This window comes from Girardinichthys multiradiatus, chromosome X (genome assembly GCF_021462225.1).
Source record: "Girardinichthys multiradiatus isolate DD_20200921_A chromosome X, DD_fGirMul_XY1, whole genome shotgun sequence".
In the NCBI taxonomy this organism is placed as follows: Eukaryota; Metazoa; Chordata; class Actinopteri; order Cyprinodontiformes; family Goodeidae; genus Girardinichthys; species Girardinichthys multiradiatus.
In genome coordinates, this window is record NC_061817.1 from 1,347,396 (window position 1) to 1,367,517 (window position 20,122).

The window sequence follows — 20,122 nt, forward strand, 5'->3', positions numbered from 1 at the left end:
TGTAATTTGGTACATAAAAATCAAATATAATACATCACATCAGACCTTAGATAATGCTACATAGAATCCTCTATTCTCATCTACTTTTTATAATTTTAATTTTTGACAATTCAAATATGTTGACACATGTACAGAATAATCTCAGAATAAAGATTTGCTTGTTGCCCCCCAGCTCAACTGTCTCATGTTGCGGTTTACCTCGGTGGATGAGAGGGTCGCATCCTTGCGCATTCGGGTTGGGGACAGGTGTCTGACTGTTGTTTTGGCCTATGGGCTGAGCGGTAGTGTGGAGTACCCGACCTTCTTGGCATCCCTGTCGAAGGTGCTGCATAGTGCCCCTCCCGGTGACTCCGTTATTCTGCCGGAGGACTTGAACCCCACATGGGAAATGACAGTGACACCTGGAGAGGCGTGATTGGGAGGAATGGCCTCCCCGATCTGAATCCGAGTGGATTTTAATTATTGGACTTCTGTGCTAGTCATGGATTGAACACCATGTTCAAGCATAAGGGTGTTCAGTGCCCTTGGCACCAGGACACCCAAGGCCAAAGGTCAATAATCGACTTTGTTGTCGTGTCTTCAGACCTTCGGCCGAATGTTTTGGACACTTGGGTGCAGAGAGGGGCTGAGCTGTCCACTGATCGCCACCTGGAGGTGAATTGGATCCAGTGGATGAGGAGAAAGCTGGACAGACTTGGGAGGCCTAAGTGTATAGTAAGGGTCTGCTGGGAATGTCTGGCAGCGTCCTCGGCCAGGGATGTATTCAACCCCCACCTCCAGGAGAGCATTGACCAGCTTCCAGGGGAGGTTGGAGTCCGAGTGCACCAGGTTCTCCGTGTCGATTGTCAATGCTGCCGCCCATAGCTGTGGCTGTAAGGTTTGCGGTGTCTGTCGCCGTGGCAATCCCCGAACCCGGTGGTGGACACTGGCAGTAAGGAATGCTGACAGGCTGAAGAAGGTGTCCTATCGGCTGCGGTTGGCTTGTGGGACTCCTGAGGCAGCTGACAGGTACCGTGAGGCCAATCGTGCTGCAGCCCGGGCTGTGGCAGAGACAAAAACTCTGGCCTCGGAGTAGTTCAGTGAGGCCATGGAGAAGGACTACAGGTTGGCCTCGAAGCAATTCTGGCAAACGCCTCAGGAGGGGGAAGCAGTGCTTTGCCAACACTGTTTACAGTGGGGGTGGGGAGCTGCTGACCTCGACTGGGGACATTATCGGGCAGTGGAAGGAGTACTTTGAGGATCTCTTCAATCCTGCCATCAGGCATTCCCTGGTGGAATCAGAGGATGGGGACTCGGGGTTGGATTCTTTCATCAGCCAGGCTGAAGTCACCAAGGTGGTTTAAAAGCTCAACGGTGACAGGGCTTCATGGTTAGGTGAGATCCTCGCTGTTTACCTCAAGTCTCTGGATGTTGTGGGGCTATTATGGTTGACACAACATTGAGTGGCGGTTGGGGACAGTGCATCTGTGGTCCCCCTTCATAAGAAGGTGACCGGAGGGTGTGTTCCAACTCTAGGGGGATCACACTCCTCAGCCTCCCTGGTAAGGCCTATGCCAGGGTATTGGAGAGGAGAGTCCAGCCGATAGTCGAACCTCAGCTTCAAGAGGAGCAGTGTGGTTTTTATCCCGGCCATGGAACACTGGACCAGCTCTACACCCTCTGCAGGGTACTAGAGGGTTCATGGAAGTTTGCCCAACCAGTCCACATGTGTTTTGTGGACGTGGAGAAGGCATTTGACTGTGTCCCTCATGGTGCCCTGTGCAAGGTGCTCCAGGAGTACAGAGACGGGGGCCCTTTATTAGGGGCCATCCAGTGGGGCAGGAGTTTTGTCCGCATTGCCGGCACTAAGTTGGACCTGTTCCCAGTGCATGTTGGACTCTGGCAGGGCTGCCCTTTGTCACCGGTCCTGTTCATAACTTTTATAGGTGCAGGCAAGGGCCGGAGGGGGTCTGGTTTGGGGACTAGTGGATTTCGTCTCTTCCTTTTGCAGATGACGTGGTCCTGCTGGCCCCCTCTTGCCAAGACCTACAGCATGCACTGGGGCGGTTCGCAGCCGAGTGTGAAGAGGATGGGATGAAGATCAGGTCTCCAAGTCTGAGGCCATGGTTCTTGACCGGAAAAGAGTGGCTTGTCCTCGTCAGGTTGGAAGGGAGTTCCTGCCTCAAGTGAAGGGGTTCAAGTATCTTGGGGTCTTGTTCACAAGTGAGGGGAGAATGGAGATCGAGGGAAGTCTGGGTGTCTCTGCTGAGACTGCCACCCCCGGCGACCTGGTCCCAGATGAAGCAGAAGATGACAATCTGTTGACACATGTATGGAATGATCTCTCTTTCTTTATCTGTCATTCTAAGGACACAGTGACAGCAGACATTTTTGCGTCCTAGTTAGTACCTGCATTTTAAATGTGCTAAATCTAGAAATAAAAACAGCCCCCGCAATCCGTTTATGGTTTGATAAATCACATTGCGGGTAGTAAGGAATTACGTTTGCATATCCTCCTCCTATAAGTTGGTGTGTTTGGGTCATTATGTTATGTTTTGCATATTCATGAAGGAAAAAAAACGCGAAAAGATTTGTGCCCGCTCTTCTGAAGATTTTACACACGCAATTTGTTTTGCACTTGGTTTGCAGATCATTTTGTGCATGCAACCCAGTTTGCACGTGATTTTGTACATGCAAACCTTTTGAAGATCAAGCCCTAAGACACATTGAGGTTTGTTTAGACATGAAGCCAATGCAAAATATCTATGCCATACATGCATGTACCTGGGTGTGGTACAGGCTGATAATATTTTCTTCATTGTAACAGATTTTTAGTTTTTGGTTATCCTAAACTCTAGAATCACAATATATGCTGCTGACAACAAGATGGCGCCGCAGATGGTCGCCTCGGCGTGTTGGTGCGCATTGTTTTGTTTTGTTTTTTGCTTTAAAACGGTCTTCTGTGATGGTACCCGGAGCTCTCTCACCAGAGAAGAACTCATGAACATCAGGGCTACTACACCAGATGAGTTATTTCCAACTTTTCTGCCTACTGCTCTGGAATATTTGGACATTCTGGTCAAAGGTGCGCTCACCTTTGTTCACGCGGTGAAACGCCGGAAGAGAGGGAAACGGGCTGGGGTGCTGGTACGTCTTCGCCAGCGTGGACTACGAACACCGTTACCTGGAATATTTCTCTCTAACGTGCGCTCACTTCCCAACAAAATGGAGGAACTACAACTGTTGTTGGGGAAAAACAGGGACTTTTATTCATCGGCAGTTTTGTGCTTCACGGAGACGTGGCTGTGTGGATTAATACCGGACTCTGCGCTGCAGCTGGCAGGATTCCAGCTCTACAGAGCGGACAGAGACACGGAACTCTCCGGCAAAGCGAAAGGTGGAGGAATCTGTTTTTACCTCAACAGTGGTTGGTGCAACGATGTGACAGTGATTCAGCAGCACTGTTCTCCAGACCTGGAAGCCTTCATCATAAACTGTAAGCCTTTCTATTCCCCCCGTGAGTTCGCTTCGTTCATCCTGGTCGGTGTTTACATCCCGCCGCAAGCTAACGTGCAGGTCGCACAGCGCATGCTCGCCGACCAGATACTGAGTGTGGAACGGACCAACCGGACTCCTTAGTAATCGTCGCTGGTGACTTTAACAAAGGTAATCTGACCCACGAACTCCCCAAATACAGACAGTTTATAAAATGTCCGACCAGAGAGGACAACATTCTGGATCACTGTTACACCACCATCAGAGACGCTTATCACGCCGTCCCACGTGCTGCACTGGGCCAATCCGACCACATCATGGTCCACCTGATTCCTGCATACAGGCAGAAACTTAAGCTCTGCAAACCTGTTGTGAGGACGACAAGGAAGTGGAGCAGTGAGGCTGTGGAGAATCTCCAGGCGTGTTTAGGCTGTACAGACTGGGATGTGTTCAGGACTACTACCAACAGTCTGGACGAGTACACAGAGGCTGTGACTTCCTACATCAGCTTCTGTGAGGACAGCTGTGTACCATCATGCACCAGGGTGAGTTACAACAACGACAAACCCTGGTTCACAGCTAAACTCAGAAGGTTAAGACTGGATAAGGAAGAGGCCTTCAGGAGTGGGGACAAAGACATATACAGAGAGGCCAAGTACAAGTTTGGCAAGGCAGTGAAAGAGGCCAAACGACTGTACTCTGAGAAGCTCCAAAACCAGTTCTCAGCCAACGACTCTGCGTCTGTCTGGAAAGGGCTCAAGCAAATCACCAACTACAAGCCGAAAGCCCCCCACTCCATCAACGACCGACGCCTCGCCAACGACCTGAACGAGTTCTACTGCCGCTTTGAAAGACAAAGGGACAGTCCTGCAACCATCTCCCACGACGCCCCCCAACAGCTGCAGCCACAATCCACCACCCCCACCTCCCCAACCTCAAGAGGGGCCTTGGCACCTCCAACCCCCACCCTGAAGTTCCCCCCCACCAGCCCCCTACCCACGCCGAGGACGGCTCTTTCCATCCAGGAGAGGGACGTCAACAAACTCTTCAGGAGACAGAACCCCCGGAAAGCTGCTGGTCCGGATTCTGTCTCACCAGCCAGCCTGAAGCACTGCGCTGATCAGCTGTCTCCAGTCTTCACAGACATTTTTAACACCTCACTGGAGACATGTCATGTGCCAGCCTGCTTCAAGTCCTCCACCATCGTCCCTGTTCCCAAGAAGCCAAGGACCACAGGGCTTAATGACTTCAGACCCGTCGCCCTGACCTCTGTGGTGATGAAGTCCTTTGAGCGCCTTGTGCTCTCACACCTAAAAGACATCACCGACCCCCTCCTTGACCCCCTGCAGTTTGCCTACAGAGCCAACAGGTCTGTAGATGATGCAGTCAACCTAGCCCTTCACTTCATCCTCCGGCACCTGGACTCCACAGGAACCTATGCCAGGATCCTGTTTGTGGATTTCAGCTCTGCCTTCAACACCATCGTCCCAGTTCTGCTACAGGAGAAGCTCTCCCAGCTGAGTGTACCCGACTCCACCTGCAGGTGGATCACTGACTTCCTGTCTGACAGGAAGCAGCGCGTGAGGCTGGGGAAGCACGTCTCTGACTCCCTGACCATCAGCACCGGTTCCCCCCAAGGCTGTGTTCTCTCTCCTCTGCTCTTCTCCCTGTACACCAACAGCTGCACCTCCAGTCACCAGTCTGTCAAGCTTCTGAAGTTTGCGGACGACACCACCCTGATCGGACTCATCTCTGATGGTGACGAGTCCGCATACAGATGGGAGGTGGACCATCTGTTGGACTGGTGCAGCCAGAACAGCCTTGAGCTCAACGCTCTAAAGACAGTGGAGATGGTTGTGAACTTCAGGCAGAACCCAGCCCCACCTGCCCCCATCACCCTCTGTGACTCCACAATTGACACTGTGGAATCTTTCCGCTTCCTGGGAACCATCATCTCCCAGGATCTCAAGTGGGAGCCAAACATCAGCTCCCTCATCAAGAAAGCCCAGCAGAGGATGTTCTTCCTGCGGCAGCTGAAGAAATTCAACCTGCCAAAGACTATGATGGTGCACTTCTACACAGCCATCATTGAGTCCATCCTCACCTCCTCCATCACCATCTGGTACGCCGCTGCTACAGCCAAGGATAAGGGCAGGCTGCAGCGTGTCATTCGGTCTGCTGAGAAGGTGATTGGCTGCAGTCTACTGTCGCTCCAGGAACTGTACACCTCCAGGACCCTGAAGCGGGCAGGGAAGATTCTGGCTGATCCCTCCCACCCCGGTCACAGACTCTTTGAGACTCTCCCCTCTGGCAGGAGGCTGCGGTCCATCCGGACCAAAACCTCACGCCACAAGAACAGTTTTTTCCCATCTGCCACCAGCCTGGTTAACAAAGCCCGGAAACCACACTGACACTCTCCCTTTCACCCACACCCCCCCTTTTTTTGCTGACAGGACACCTGTAACCTGTAACTCTATGCGTTACATTAACGCTCAGCTTGGACTCCTGCTTACTTGCACTGCTTTACTTGCACAATGATCATCTGCACTGTTGTATTGCTCTTGCATCTTATACTGCTCTATATTTACTCTCACTCACTTAAAACTGTGCACTTATATTTATATTATATTGTAGATATGTTTGTACTGTTTAATTTGTACTGTATTGCACCGACTACGCCAAAACAAATTCCTTGTATGTCCAAAAACGTACTTGGCAATAAAGCTTTTCTGATTCTGATTCTGATTCTGAAAGCATTCTCAACCATCCAGACCATTGCATTAAGTTGTTCTAATCAGTTCCATGGCCACAACTATGTAAACTCCAGCACCTTGGCGTGTAGACTGCTTATACAAACAGTTGTGAAAGAATGGATTGCTCTTAGTTGTCAGTGAATTCCAGCATCACATGATAGGATGCCATCTGTGCAAAAGTCCAGTAGTAAAATCTTCTCACTACTAAATAACAATTGAAGCAATTGTAAAACTGCAAATTACACTGAAGAGGTAGGCCAAGTACAACACAGAGCTGGGTCAGCAGGTGCTGAGATACTTAGACCCTGGTCTTCAAAGATTCCAAATAGGTGACCCTAATTTTGCTAGTGCAAAAAAAAAGATTGCACGTACAATAAGTGGGAATGTTGCGTGCGATCTTCAAAGATTGAGCCTGCAATGGATAAGATGTCCTAAAGAGGTGCGGACCGCCCTTTTTAAATTAGGAAAATTGTGTGCGCAACTGCCTGGCTGCTACTGCCCTAAGCAAAACTAGAAGAAAAGAGAAAAAAGCTCTGGTGCCTGAAACATACAATGGTTGTTGTGCCTTATTATGAATGGTCCAGTTGCTAATATTTTCCTTCTGTTCTATTCTGTTCCTGCTTTTCTGGACTGTTACAGTTCGTTATTTCTCGTCACTATTAACAGCAGCAGGTTTGTCATCGTAGCCTCTGCCCTGACAAGATTATTTCCCCTCTCTGTTCATTTGCACTGGGCCCCTCTGAGTGCGTTATTGCACTTGCAGAAGACTTAGTTTGAAGTTGTTCTTCGCGTAGATGCTTTATGTTTGGGGTCCACATGGACACAGTGAGGTAAAGACTATATTCTGCTTCGCCTTTACTCAAAATATTGGATTACGGGCTATTGCACAGGCATTACTGTGTCCAAAGTGGTGCGCCAAATAACTAATCAATATTAACAATAATAATTTATTAGAGGTGTACCTCTCTTGAACTTTTATTTTTGAGACTGTGTTTGAAGAGTTTGGAATTTATCATAAGCCTGAATGTATTATTAGCAACATAAATAAAGTTTGTTGTAGGATCTGTATGTTATAGATTTGCTAATATCACATTACTGTCCTGCAAAGAACTGGAATCTAACGTTTATGTACACAAAAATAAATTATTTTCCAATGATTGGACTGAATTCATTTTGTTTGTTTTGCCAATATTTTACCAATATTTTGCCAATATGTTATTTAATATACAACGTGTTTGATTGTTTCAATTGTTGTTTGGTGACACAACATCATTTTTACTGTATAAACAGCGAAGACAGCGCTGGAATGATCCAAACCCGAAGAAAATGGATTGCAAGGAGTTTGATCATAGGAGAAATGTCATGGCTTCTGTTTGTGATTGGCTCCAAATCAGAGCTCACGTACAATCCTCTATTCTCATCTATTTTTATAAATTTTATTTTTCACAACCCAAATCTGTTGACACATGTGCAGATGAATCTCTTTCTCTGTCGTCTGTCATTCTACCTATGCCTCCTTCTGGCCAAAGTGAGAGTTAGTACCTGCCTTTCAAACGTGCTAAATCTAGACGCAGAAACAGCACCCGCAATCCGTTTCAGGTTTGATAAATCGCATTGTGGGTTATAAGGGATTATATTTGCCTATCCCCATAAATATGAGCGTTTGGGTCATAATCATATTTTTTGCGTATTCATGAAGGCACACACGCTAAAAAGCTTGTGCCACCATTCTGCGGATTTTACACATGCTATCCGATTAGCACCTGGGTTGTAGATCAGCTTTGCAGATGCAAATGGTAGAAGTTTGCGTGTGGTTTTGTACATGCAAACTTACTGTCACAAACTTACTTCAGAGTCTGCAGAGTCAATAACTGCAGACCTCTAAACCTGATGTGGCGTTCAGATTAGTTTAAGTGCTGTGGGTGCTGCGTAAAGTGAAGTGTAAAGTTTTGGACTAAAGCTTTGGATATGGTGGTGCATAGCACACCACCAGACTAGCAGTGGAGACATGTTCTCTGGAGTGATGAATTATGTCTCTCTGTCTGGCAACCCATTGGATGAGTTGGAGTTGGTCTCAGCCCCAAAGTTCCAGTGAAAAGAACTCTTAATACTTCGGTATACCAAGAAAGTTTGGACAATTTTAGGCTTTGGACTTTGTAGAAACTGTTAGGGCATGACCCCTTCCAGTTTCAACGTGCTTGTGCACCAGAGCTCAAAGCAAGGTCCCTAAAGACATGGATGAATGAATTTTGTACTTCACTGGTCCTGACCTCAACCTGGCAAAACTGCAACTATAAGCAAACACTGTCCAACACCTTCAATGTTTTGGTTCATGTATATACATCATCCCTGTGTGTCAGCTGACAACTCAAGAAAGAGAGTCTGAGTCAGAAACTTCTGTCCCCTGCATTGTACAGGCCTCTTTCTGATTGGAAATGGTATGTGCTGTACAACTCCCACCTGTGGAGAAGGGCACACATCTCCAAATTGTGCCAACACTCAAATGGATGCAGTGGGGAATTTGTCAGGTTGCAGGATGAATGCAGCATTTACCTGTTAGGCTGAACACAAAAACTGTGTACTATCGCACTTATTTGAAAAACTTATTTCAAAAACTGTAAATGCTGGAATATCTAATGGTTATGTGAGGCATTACTTCATTGCTAACAATGTAAAAAAGGTATCCTGAACAGAATAAAAAACTGGGTCCTCAAAATCATGATATAATCATCAGAGCCAGGGACTTAAAAAAGCTCAACAAGCTGATAAAAAAGGCTGGCTCTGTTCTGGGGACTCCTCTGGAACCTCTGGAGATCATTGTGGAAAGACGGATTCTTCATAAAATGAAGAACATTATGGAGAACCCTGAGCATCCTCTTCATGAGACTGTCCTACAACAACAGAGTGTCTTCAGTCAGAGGCTTCTTCAAATCTGCTGTAAGACGGAGCGCTACAGGAGATCCTTCCTGCCCACAGCCATCAGCATCTACAATGGCTCTTTGAGGAAACCTTCATAATATGAGCTATAACAACATTTAATTTCCCTTTGGGATTAATAAAGTATTTTTGAATTGAATAAACCAGATCAGATTGTTCTGTATCAGTTCTGCTTTCAATGATGATGTTTAAGTCATATATAGTAGCTCTGCTTCTCTTTGTGTTTTCTTTCAGGTCCAGTTGATCCATTATAATCAAGATCTGTATGCCAACTACAGTGAGGCAGCTAAGAGCCCTCACGGCATTGCTGTGGTATCCATCTTCATTAAGGTTTGATTGTCCCCTTCAGAGCTTGCATGGCAAAAGAATGAAGAAACTATCAATTCTCCAGTCAGACTAAATTCCTGCAATAAACTGGCCTGACCGTGTGTGACATGACCAGAAAGATAATGAGAATCCAGCATGGCAATGCATCAATGAATACCATGTAGGACATCACAATTATAAAACTCTGGAAGTGAAAATATAACCACCAGAGACTGAAATCACCATAAATGACTAAAGTATAACTGTAGAAGATTACATTACGGTGTTGGCTGATAACAGCATACAAAGGAAAGATATCTGCAGAAGACCTTCACTTGTTCTACTCAGTTCTTTTACTGAATAACACGTTTAAAACAATATGTCATTTGTGAATTATAGACAGCAATTGTCTAAATGGAAACACAAAGAAAATAATGTTTTGTGTCTTAATTGCAACATGCTTTCTCATTAATATTTCATGCTTCTTTGTGCCATTTCAGCTCTCAGAAAATTCCAATGCCTTCCTCAATCGTATGCTCAACAGAGATACCATCACCCGAATTAACTACAAATGTAAGACACTGATTGTTTCCGCCACATACATACAACCTGGACAAGCTAATGTGGCTGGGATCTTTGTGGGGGTTTGTCTGCATTGATCCTTTCCACTTGTTTGAGGATGGTGCAGCATGTGAAAAAGTGTTTGCCCCTCACATATTTCTTCTCTTTTTGCTTTTTTCACACTTAAATGTTTCATATCTTTAAACCAATGTTAATATTAGACAAAGATAACTTGGGGAAATACAAAATGCAATTTTCAAATGTTGATTTAATTTATTAAGTGAACAAATCTATTCAAACCACGTTGGCCCTAAGTGACCAAGTAATTACCCCCTAAATCTAATGACTGTACCAACATTAGCAGCAGCATCTGCCATCAGAGACTAAATGTACATCCTTCAATCAAACGAGGTGTGAACATTTTGACAGGTGGGCAGGACTTCCGGTTGCGGGACATCTTAGGGCGGGACTTCCGGTGGTGGGACTTCCGGTGGCGTAACTGAATATCGTCATTAAGCGGATGTGTTCATCACAAGGAAGCGAATATTTCTAATTGTATGTTTTTAGATGTTTTTACATCAAAAAATCAAAAAACATGTAGTTTCTCCACTTTAAAGGTCACTCAGGTTAATGCAGGCATGTCACACAAAATTCTGATAAAAAGAGAGAACCTGACAGAATTGTAAATTAATTTTGTTTTAACGCAGGGGTTATTTAGATGGATGTTTTTACATCTAAAAAACAAGAAAGACGAAAAGTAGATACAGAACCTTTCATCCTCTGCTCAATTGTTTGAGTAATCTAATCTGCACCAGCAGAGATGATCTGAAAACAGATAAACAAATGAACTGAAAAAATAGTTAAAAAGTAAGCCAAACATTATCTAAAGTTTTTTGAGTGCCCAGTATGCTGTTTCCAAATTAGAAATGGATTATACAGCTAAAAGACTTTGTTTGGAATCATGAGAGACTCCATTAGGTAAAATGGATGATAATTTTAGTTACCTTAAGCTTTTCTTTTTTCATCTTAGAGCAATAGTTATTGAGGATTTAGAGAAAACAGTTTTCTCCTCATCCCACATGGGAGCCAGAGGTTGTATCCTGTAGGTGTGGTCTATGTTAAATGTCACAAGAAACTGAAAAAATAAAAAATAAAAGTTATAAAGTCCTCAGACATGTCAATGTTTATTGAATTAAGGCAGACATCCGTAGCTGTTTCTTGTGTATTGTCTCAGACAAAGTCTTCACACTGACTGTAGTCAAAGTAATTAAGACAACCGTGCTCCTTCCTGGCCCAAAGTGTCAAGCATTGTCTCTGACAATACACATCCACTGTTTATTGAATAGGTGATCAGACCTCAGACATCCGCAGCTGTTTCTTGTGTATTGTCTCAGACAATGTCTTCACACCGACTGTACTCAAAGTAATTAAGAGGACTGTGGTCCTTCCTGGCCCAAAGTCTCGGGCATTGCCTCTGACAATTCAGATCCCCTGTTTATTGAATTAACGCGTCTGAGCTGTTGCTGAGGTGACTCGGGGGGTGTGACCAAGGGGTGTAACCATGCACGCTGATCGGTTGTCGTCATTAGGGGGCGAATCTAGAATCAACGAATTAAAAAAACAGAGGGCCGTTCTTCGGTGTTTGTTGTAAATACTAGCAGAAAACGCAACAATTTACTTGCAGCATTTGCTGGAAAAGAACACTCGTTGACCAATGGTTAGAGTTAAGAGAGTTTTTCATCAAACCGGGGAGAAAAGCAAGGCGTGCCGAGATGATGAGCAACCATCTACATCATGTATTTCCTCATTTGAGATACCTATCGGAATTCCCATCGTAACATACTCTGCAGATGATCCAACTTCACCAACAACAATGGATGAAAAACAGGCCTCAGGTCAGCTAAGATGTACGTCTCTTCTGTGTGAAACCCCAGTAACCGTCTACAGGCATACGCGCCGTGAAATGGATGCCCCGAAGAAATCAACATATTACCTATGCAAGGTACAAAGGCCTCCATTCGACACTCTGCTGGAAGAGTGGTCTTTGGAACCATATGGCCTGAGTGGTAGCTGGGGGTATATTTTCATGTACGAAATAGGAGAGCTCTGCCTGTATCAATTGGATCAAGACGAGGTATTTAATGGATCATTGGCTCTGTGTACTCTCACCCACAACGACTGGGCTGTATTACGGCCGGCAATCCCACACCTTAACGATAACCCTGAATCAGTCTCAGTGTACGAGAGGGAGGATGAAGATGAAAGCTCTCCTCGACCAGCAAAAAGGATGAGAATGTGTCCTTCCGATGTTGAAATAGCTGCGAGAGAACCTCTCATTAGTGCAGTGTGGGGGTCAAAAACCACAGCAAATGGCCGCTGGTCTTTTCAGGCAAGCAAACGCAAGAATAACCAGACGACCCCCTCAGATTTGTTTGTGTTGGAGGAATTCAATCAGAACTGTGGTGTATTCAAGACAGTGCTGGCTCTACCGTATGATGCTTGGGTTGAGAAGATGAATGAAATTGGACAGGGTCTTTCCAACCTTTTCCGAAACTCACGCTGCTGGATTGATGTTATGTCAGTGAAAAGAATGCTGACGTTCCCTGTGGTGGATCTAAAGCCCACCCTCTTTTCAGGACCCACCCTCTTTTGAGGACCCACTCCCCTTCTTGAGGACCCTCCCACCTTCCTGCGCTATATATCAGGGTCTAACTGCGAGCTCACAGACTCTTCTTCTTCACAACGACGGGCGGCAGACCTTGAGAATGTATGGAGCATACGGGAAAACACCATACTGGGACCTCTACAACTAGCAAGAAGAGACCGTCTTCTCTCCTGATCTTGATGAAAGCTTCAACACCGGGCCGTATCATCCACCTTTTCCAGACCCCTACTCACCAGCCACCTCATCGTCGCAGCTCTTTGAGTCCCTATTCAGTCCAGGCACCCCTACAGGATACAACCTCAGATCGTATCATCCGCTTTCTCCCGACCTCTATTCACCGCTATGCGTGGCTGAGTCTGTACACACAGATATCCAACCTGAAGACAAGAGGGTGATCGTGGAGGACGAGGCAACCATCAGCTACTCACCCTCCCCACAAACTCCAGACCCCATACCTGCCCCTCAGCCTTCACCAGAGGAGGAGGAGAGTAATCAGGGTGATGAAATTGACGGCTGGATCTCAACCGCTCTCATCAATACGGTGAAAACAGCGATACTTCTTTTATTCAACATAACCTGTTTGAACTATGTCAAAGAAACCTGTTAAGGGTGCATAACGAACCACCCGAGCCAACGACAGCATCAGTGCCTGGAGATATTGGAGGAGGAGTATTACCAGATCAACTTTCAACGCATCGTGCAATGACTCATAAACCCCAAGCTCCTCCCTGCTATTCAGAAACGTCTGACACTTCGACGCATACAAGCAGATGACTTCAGAGTGAAAATGATTGCAGAGACTGTTTTATATGAACTGAAATCAGTGCAAGGCTTCCATAGTGCAATCACTGATATGTACGAGAAGATGAGCGGTAATGACTGCCTCAAGCAGCTTAACTCTGTTTCAGAGTGCTACGATCCGATCTCAGATGTTTGATGACTTGTTTTGTCTTTTCTGTATTCTCTCTTGGCTTTCTACTGGTATACATATATAACAGTTTTGTTTTTTTTAAGGATTGCAATGTTTGAATTGATCTTTATTATCTGAATGTGGTTTTTTTTCTGTTTCTCTATTAAATATGGGTAAAAATAAAAAAGAAGTATAAATATACCCTCAGGTGTTTTCTTTCTCCATTATTTAACAAGTAGTCGTCAGAGTGATCATAAGACTGGGATGTCTGAAAGAAGGATCATGAAAAATGTATATTACAACCCATCAAATCCAGGAAATTTAGGGGGTATAGATAGGTTGAGGAGGGTTTTGCAAGATGAAACGGGGGAGAAGGTAGCGGTTGAAAAAGTTAAAGATTTTTTATCGGGAGAAGATACCTATACTCTATATAAACCTGCAAGAATAAAGTCCCCGAGAAACACAGTTTTTGTCACCAGACCATTGAGACAGTTCCAAGCCGATCTCTGTGACATGCAAGCGCTGGCCAAAGAAAATGACGGTTACAATTATTTATTAACAGTCATTGACATCTTTTAAAAGAGGGTGTATGTACGTGTTTTGAAGAGGAAAACTGCTGCAGAGGTGCTAAAAGCTTTTGAATCAATTTTTAAAGAAAGTCAGGTCCCAAAAAAACTTCAGACTGATGCAGGTAAAGAATTTTTTAACAAGAAATTTAAGCTTCTAATAGAGAAACACGGTATTAAACATTTTGCCACAACACGTGAAGCAAAAGCCTCTGTGGTTGAGAGGTTTAACTGTACGTTAAAAACAAGGATGTGGAGATATTTTACTGCTAACAACACCTGGCGGTACATTGACGTCCTGCAAAATTTAGCTAGAAGCTACAACCATACCTACCACACCAGCATTAAGATGAGCCCAATGGAAGTGACCTCAGAGAATGCCTTTCAAGTGTTTCAGAATCTGTACGGTGTTACCTCCAACAGATATTGCAGGGCCTCAGTGACAATGTTTAAACAGGTGGGATCTTGTCAGAATATCCAAGGTACATGGAGTGTTTGACAAATAATACAAACGGAGTTTTACAGTTGAAGTGTTTACAGAGTATGAGCGGATACCCCGATCTCCTCCTGTATACAAACTCAAAGATTTGGATTGAGAACCTATCGAGGGATCTTTTTACACAGAGGAACTTCAAAAAGTAAAAATATTTAAGGACATGATGTATCAAGTGGAGAAAATATTAAATCGACGCACCATCAAGGTTGTCAAACAGGTTTTTGTACGCTGGAAAAACTGGCCTGAGAAATTCAACAATTGGATCAGGTTTGATGAACTACGAAAAGTATAAAATAGGTGTGTGCTAAAACCTAACGATTCATACAGCATCATGGACAGCAAAGCAGAGGATGGCGGTTTTTACGTTACCCTTCCCTCTAATGCTAGCAAGGAAGTTTTTAAAAATAGTACCAGTTCAAGTTTCCGTGTATATTTAGCTCAACATGTTGATTTAGAAGGCCAATGGTTGGTTGCATTAGCAGAGATTTCATATCCCCATACATGGTATAATTTACCGAATAATGTAGCCTACTTTGAATGGAGGAAGGTTGGTGATGTGGAGATCCATATGCAAAGGATCAGTGGTGGCTACTATAACAGCGTTATTCAACTCAAGACAGAGATAGAAATGTTTTTCAAAAAAATGAACTCAGGTATCCACATTAAAGTCAGCAAAGTTCAAAAGAGATTTGCATTTCAAGCAAGCGGTCAGTATGAAATACGCTTCTTCAGTACTCTAGCTTATGTTGTGATTATTAATCTGAGAATATTATCTAATATTAATATTTTAATATTTTATCAAATAATATTTCGGTCTGTTATGGGTCATCCTGTGAATACCAACCCAGTAAGGCGATGTTATTAGGACAAAATAGAAAGGTGTGAGACGAGCTCTGACATTATTGAACAGCATAAACTCTGCACATATGTGAAATGAATTCACACAATTTCTTAAAATACAGGAATTTATTAACAAAAATAAGTCAACTCAAAGTCAAACATATTTCAATCAACAAACTCTTTACTATGCTAAAACAATCCAACTAAACTACCAATCAGAATTAAAGAATAGGGAAGATTAATGGGCATAATATAAACAAATTGATTAAAGATGATTGGAAATTATGACCAAAAGAGTGATGCAACATTACCATGCAATGTTTATGTTTGAGAACCAGGGATTATCTTGAAGAATCTGGAAGTGAAGTTAAGTTAGTTTTGGAATCAACTTAGGAAATAATCAGCAACATTTAGACAACCCTTCACAATGCAAGTTCAGATAAAATATTATTTTAATGAAATAATATTTTAAAGAATGATCTGCTGAATAAAACCAATCTTCTGGATGACCATTTCTCAATGTCTCATGTCTAATTAGCTGCCTTTATTTATTGAAATAATATTTGAAGAAATATTATTAAGGGAGTATTTTGGAAAAGACCCAAATCTTTCTGGAGAAATGGGGCTTAATGGTGTTTACTTAGTTATCAAATCTAGTAAATGATGTTTAGAGACTATTATTTACTAGCTTGAAAACTAACAACCTTTCTGTTAAACACTCTTTAGTAGCAAGCACGTGTTCTTACCGGTTAGCAGTTGAGCTAACAAAGAAGCGGATAACTTAGCACCAGAAACAAACACATACCTTTAAAATACCAGGGTTAATATAAGGGTTAAAATGCATAAGCGCGGACGGCGCGTTATGATCAATGTTCTGTTTAAAATCACCCTTTAAATAAAGTTTATCTTAACCTTAAAACATACAAAGAACACAAACCGGCACGTGTGCTGCAGATAGCCTGCTAGCACTAAGATAGCCGAGTTTCACACAAACAAACTTCATAAAATGAAAAACGTTTAGATCATTTCATCCTAAATCTGTCTCTGCCCAAAACACCTAACCTCATGAACCATGGTGAGGAAAGGGGCGAAGCTTGAAGAAATGTCCACAGTCAACAAGCGGTTAGCTTTCAGCTAACCTTGGGGTTGAAGGTGCGTTCGCTCTGTAAACAAAAGGGTTAGCTCCGGAGCTGTAGCTGGGCGGCCCGCTCTGTCCGTCAACCAGCTGTGCATTACCGTAAACACGGCGGTGCGGGCCGTTGACCTTCCTTCAGACTCGGCTTGTAGAAACAGCTTCTCTACTCGGGATTTCTCTGCGACACAGTCTTGGCAGGCCTCGGAGAGAAAGTATGCAATGCTTATACGTTAACTTCCCCTCTTTATGAATGAAATCACCGGGTACCCAAACAGTGCTTCACTCATACTTGGGCATATGATCGCGTGATCTTATGACACTCTTGGGTCCAGTTTGAAGAGTTTATTTCTTTTTGCCTGCAAAAGACATCAGCGCGCTGGGCCTCTCCTGACCGATCCCTCTCGAAAGCCGTGTGGAAAGAGACCGGATGTAGCAACAGCTGTGCTTTTATTTGGGTAGTGACATCACAGGAAGTCCGGAGATATCCCGTTTCCTGGCTGTGCCGGAAGAAGGTTAATGCACTTAATTTTGAAAGTTCCAGAAAAGTCCGTACCGGAGTTTAATGTTGAAATCCATGGCTGTGGGTCCCTACATTTATATGCTGGGTGTGAAACCAGGGGAATGTATTCATGTAGCTGAACCAACACTGGCTCCTTTTCCGGCGGATATAAAGGTTGGTTTCTATCACCTATACTGCTACAGCGACGTGGTCAGCCTGCAAATAGTAGGCAACGCTTTTGCACCTTTACTGAGGACCATCAAAGTACAAGGCAAATTCAGTGATATGGTTACTCTGAGGTTTAACCCCGCCCACTACCTTCCAGTTTCCAGAAGACATATTGAAAATATCCATATAGAAATTAAATCGGATCAAAATGTTCCTGTAAATTTCGTCTATGGAAAGACCATCATAAGACTACACTTCAAACCGGTGATATCGTAGCCTGAGATAAATTTTATTTGTATAAACAGAGATATATATAACCTCTAAGACTGATTGGTTATCATTCATATTCCCCTGGTCCTTCAACACTGCACCAAGCAAGTAAAAAAGAACATGGCACAGCTAAGTCTGAGACGTGATCCAAATCGCTTTGTAAATTACTATGTAAGTCAATCAGGCAGTAATCTGCCAGGGTTTTATGGGGCCCCGGTCATGTACGGACGCGGAATTGGATCATTATTTTCAAAATTATTCCGCTTCGTATCCCCTCTGGTTAAAAAAGGATTTGCTATTGCAAAACCCCATCTTAAAACACCTGAATCAAATATTGCTTCAGATGTTATAGGTAGAGCCGTGAGTAAAATGAGAGGTTCTACACACACCGATGGTCAAGAAGGTTCAGGAATTATGGTTTTATCCAAAAGACCCAGAACAAGACCCCCTGGTAATCGTTTAAGGACAGTTAAAAAACAACGACAAACACAAAAAAGAAGATCAATTGGAGCTGACAAACGAAGAGGAAGGAAGTCTTCTGCAAGTTTTGATATATTTAAATAATGGCTCTTTTACATAACAAATCATCAGAGTGCACGCTGGCAGAGTTGGACTTATTTTCTGCCCCGATGACGCAGCTATCGATTTAAGATAAAATTTACACCGAGATCCAGCCTTTATCAGCAATCACCGATGGAGGCCCGATAGAGTTTTTCATTCCGGGAGACGGAGAAACGTATCTGGATCTCAACGATACGCTGTTGCATCTCAGAGTGAAAATTACTAACGAGGATGGAACAAACCTGCCGCATGATGCACCTGTAAGGTTCATCAACTACCCGTTAAACACCATTTTCAGTGTGTGATGTCACTCTCGGAGATCGATTGATTTCACAATCCAGCACCACACATTCATATAGAGCCATGATTGAGACATTGTTAAACTTTTCTGAGTATTCTTTAAAAAGCCAGTTTAGCTCTGGTCTGTTTTTCAAAGACCCTGCAGCGGCTCTGAACTCTATTGTTACAACTAACGGCCCTAACCAAGGTCTTAACAGCAGAGCAGGCTTTACGGAAAATTCCAGGGAGGTACATCTTCTAGGACCCTTGCATGCAGACATATTTTTCTGCGAGAGACTTCTTTTAAACTCTGTTGACCTCAAAATTAACCTTACAAGAGCCAATGATTCTTTTTGTCTCATGATAGCAAGAGACTCTACTTTCAAACTCAGGATATTAGAAGCATCTCTTTTCATCAAAAAAGTTACCGTCTCTCCAGCTGTACGACTGGGGCACGCTTCAGCTTTATTGAAGGCAAATGCTCTGTATCCACTTTCACGTGTGAATGTAAAAACATATTCCATCCCTGAAAATTCAAGGGTGTGCAACCAAGAGAATCTTTCCTTAGGCGTCTTTCCTAAGTATGTGGTGATTGCATTACTGGATCATGACACTTTTACAGGAACATGCGATCTCAATCCGTTTGACTTTAATCATTTTGATATGGAATATTTAGTCTTATGCAAGGATGGTAGACAAATTCCTGCTAAGGCCTTCCAACCCAATTTTAAGGCAATTCAGTGAGAGAGTATTACAACTTGTTTACGCCTACAGGACGACATCTAAAAGATCTTCCGCTGAGTATAACACGTCAGGAATTTAATCAAGGATACTCTCTATTCGCATTTAATCTTAACCCGGGTGAGGACACAGATGCTCTATCTCTACTTTCCAGTGGGAATTTAAGATTGGAAATGCGATTTAGGCCACCATTGCCTCATACAACCACGCTAATCATCTACGCTTGTTATGACTCTATTTTAGAGATTGATTCAAAGAGGCGTGTGATGGTGGATTATTATTAATCTAATCAGACATGAATAATCATGAAATGGAGGATCTACTGCATCATCTGCTGGGAGATTTGCTTTACGGTGTATGGGCATGCGACCAGCTGCCGCTGCTCGCTGACCCATTCACAGGACCCGCATACTTTATAGTGAACACACATCCTTCACACATGCCGGGAGAACACTGGTTGGAACTGGCTCTGGAAAAGAATGGCGAAGCCAGCTTTTTTGACTCTTATGGGTTCCCTCCGAATTTTGATTTCTACCCGTCAAGCACCGTAACATTTTTAAAAGACAGATCCTCAAAAATATTATATCACAATAACCAGCTTCAAAAGACTCTGTCCACAGAGTGTGGTCAACATTGTATTTATTACCTCTGTCATAGAGCATGCGGTCTATCAATGCAGCAAGTATTATCTAAATACACCGGAGATGTGTTTAAGAATGATTTAATGGTATCTAACTTTGTAAAAAAAATACCAGAAATGTGTCACTAATCAGAGTTCTGCATTTTGCACTCACAGTGCATGCTCCTAGGAGATGTTTCAGGATTGTTATGGAATTTAAATTGTCTATTTTGTTTTCTTTTTTTTTTTTTCTGAATTTAATTTCTGCTTAAATTCAAATTAAAATGTTTATCAGTGTGTGTGTGAAGTAGAGCATGATGCTAGACATGAAAATATAATCAA

At 43.6% G+C, this 20,122-nt stretch overlaps 1 protein-coding gene across 1 annotated transcript in view; it reads left to right on the plus strand.

Annotated features, from left to right (window-relative positions):
- Nucleotides 1-20,122, plus strand: part of LOC124863604 (carbonic anhydrase-related protein 10-like) — a 299,030-nt gene that overhangs the window by 238,722 nt on the left and 40,186 nt on the right. The window contains exons 5-6 of the mRNA XM_047358056.1: nt 9,399-9,494; nt 9,971-10,043. Of these exons, the coding sequence (XP_047214012.1) occupies nt 9,399-9,494; nt 9,971-10,043 (169 nt within the window). The remainder of the gene's footprint in view (nt 1-9,398; nt 9,495-9,970; nt 10,044-20,122) is intronic.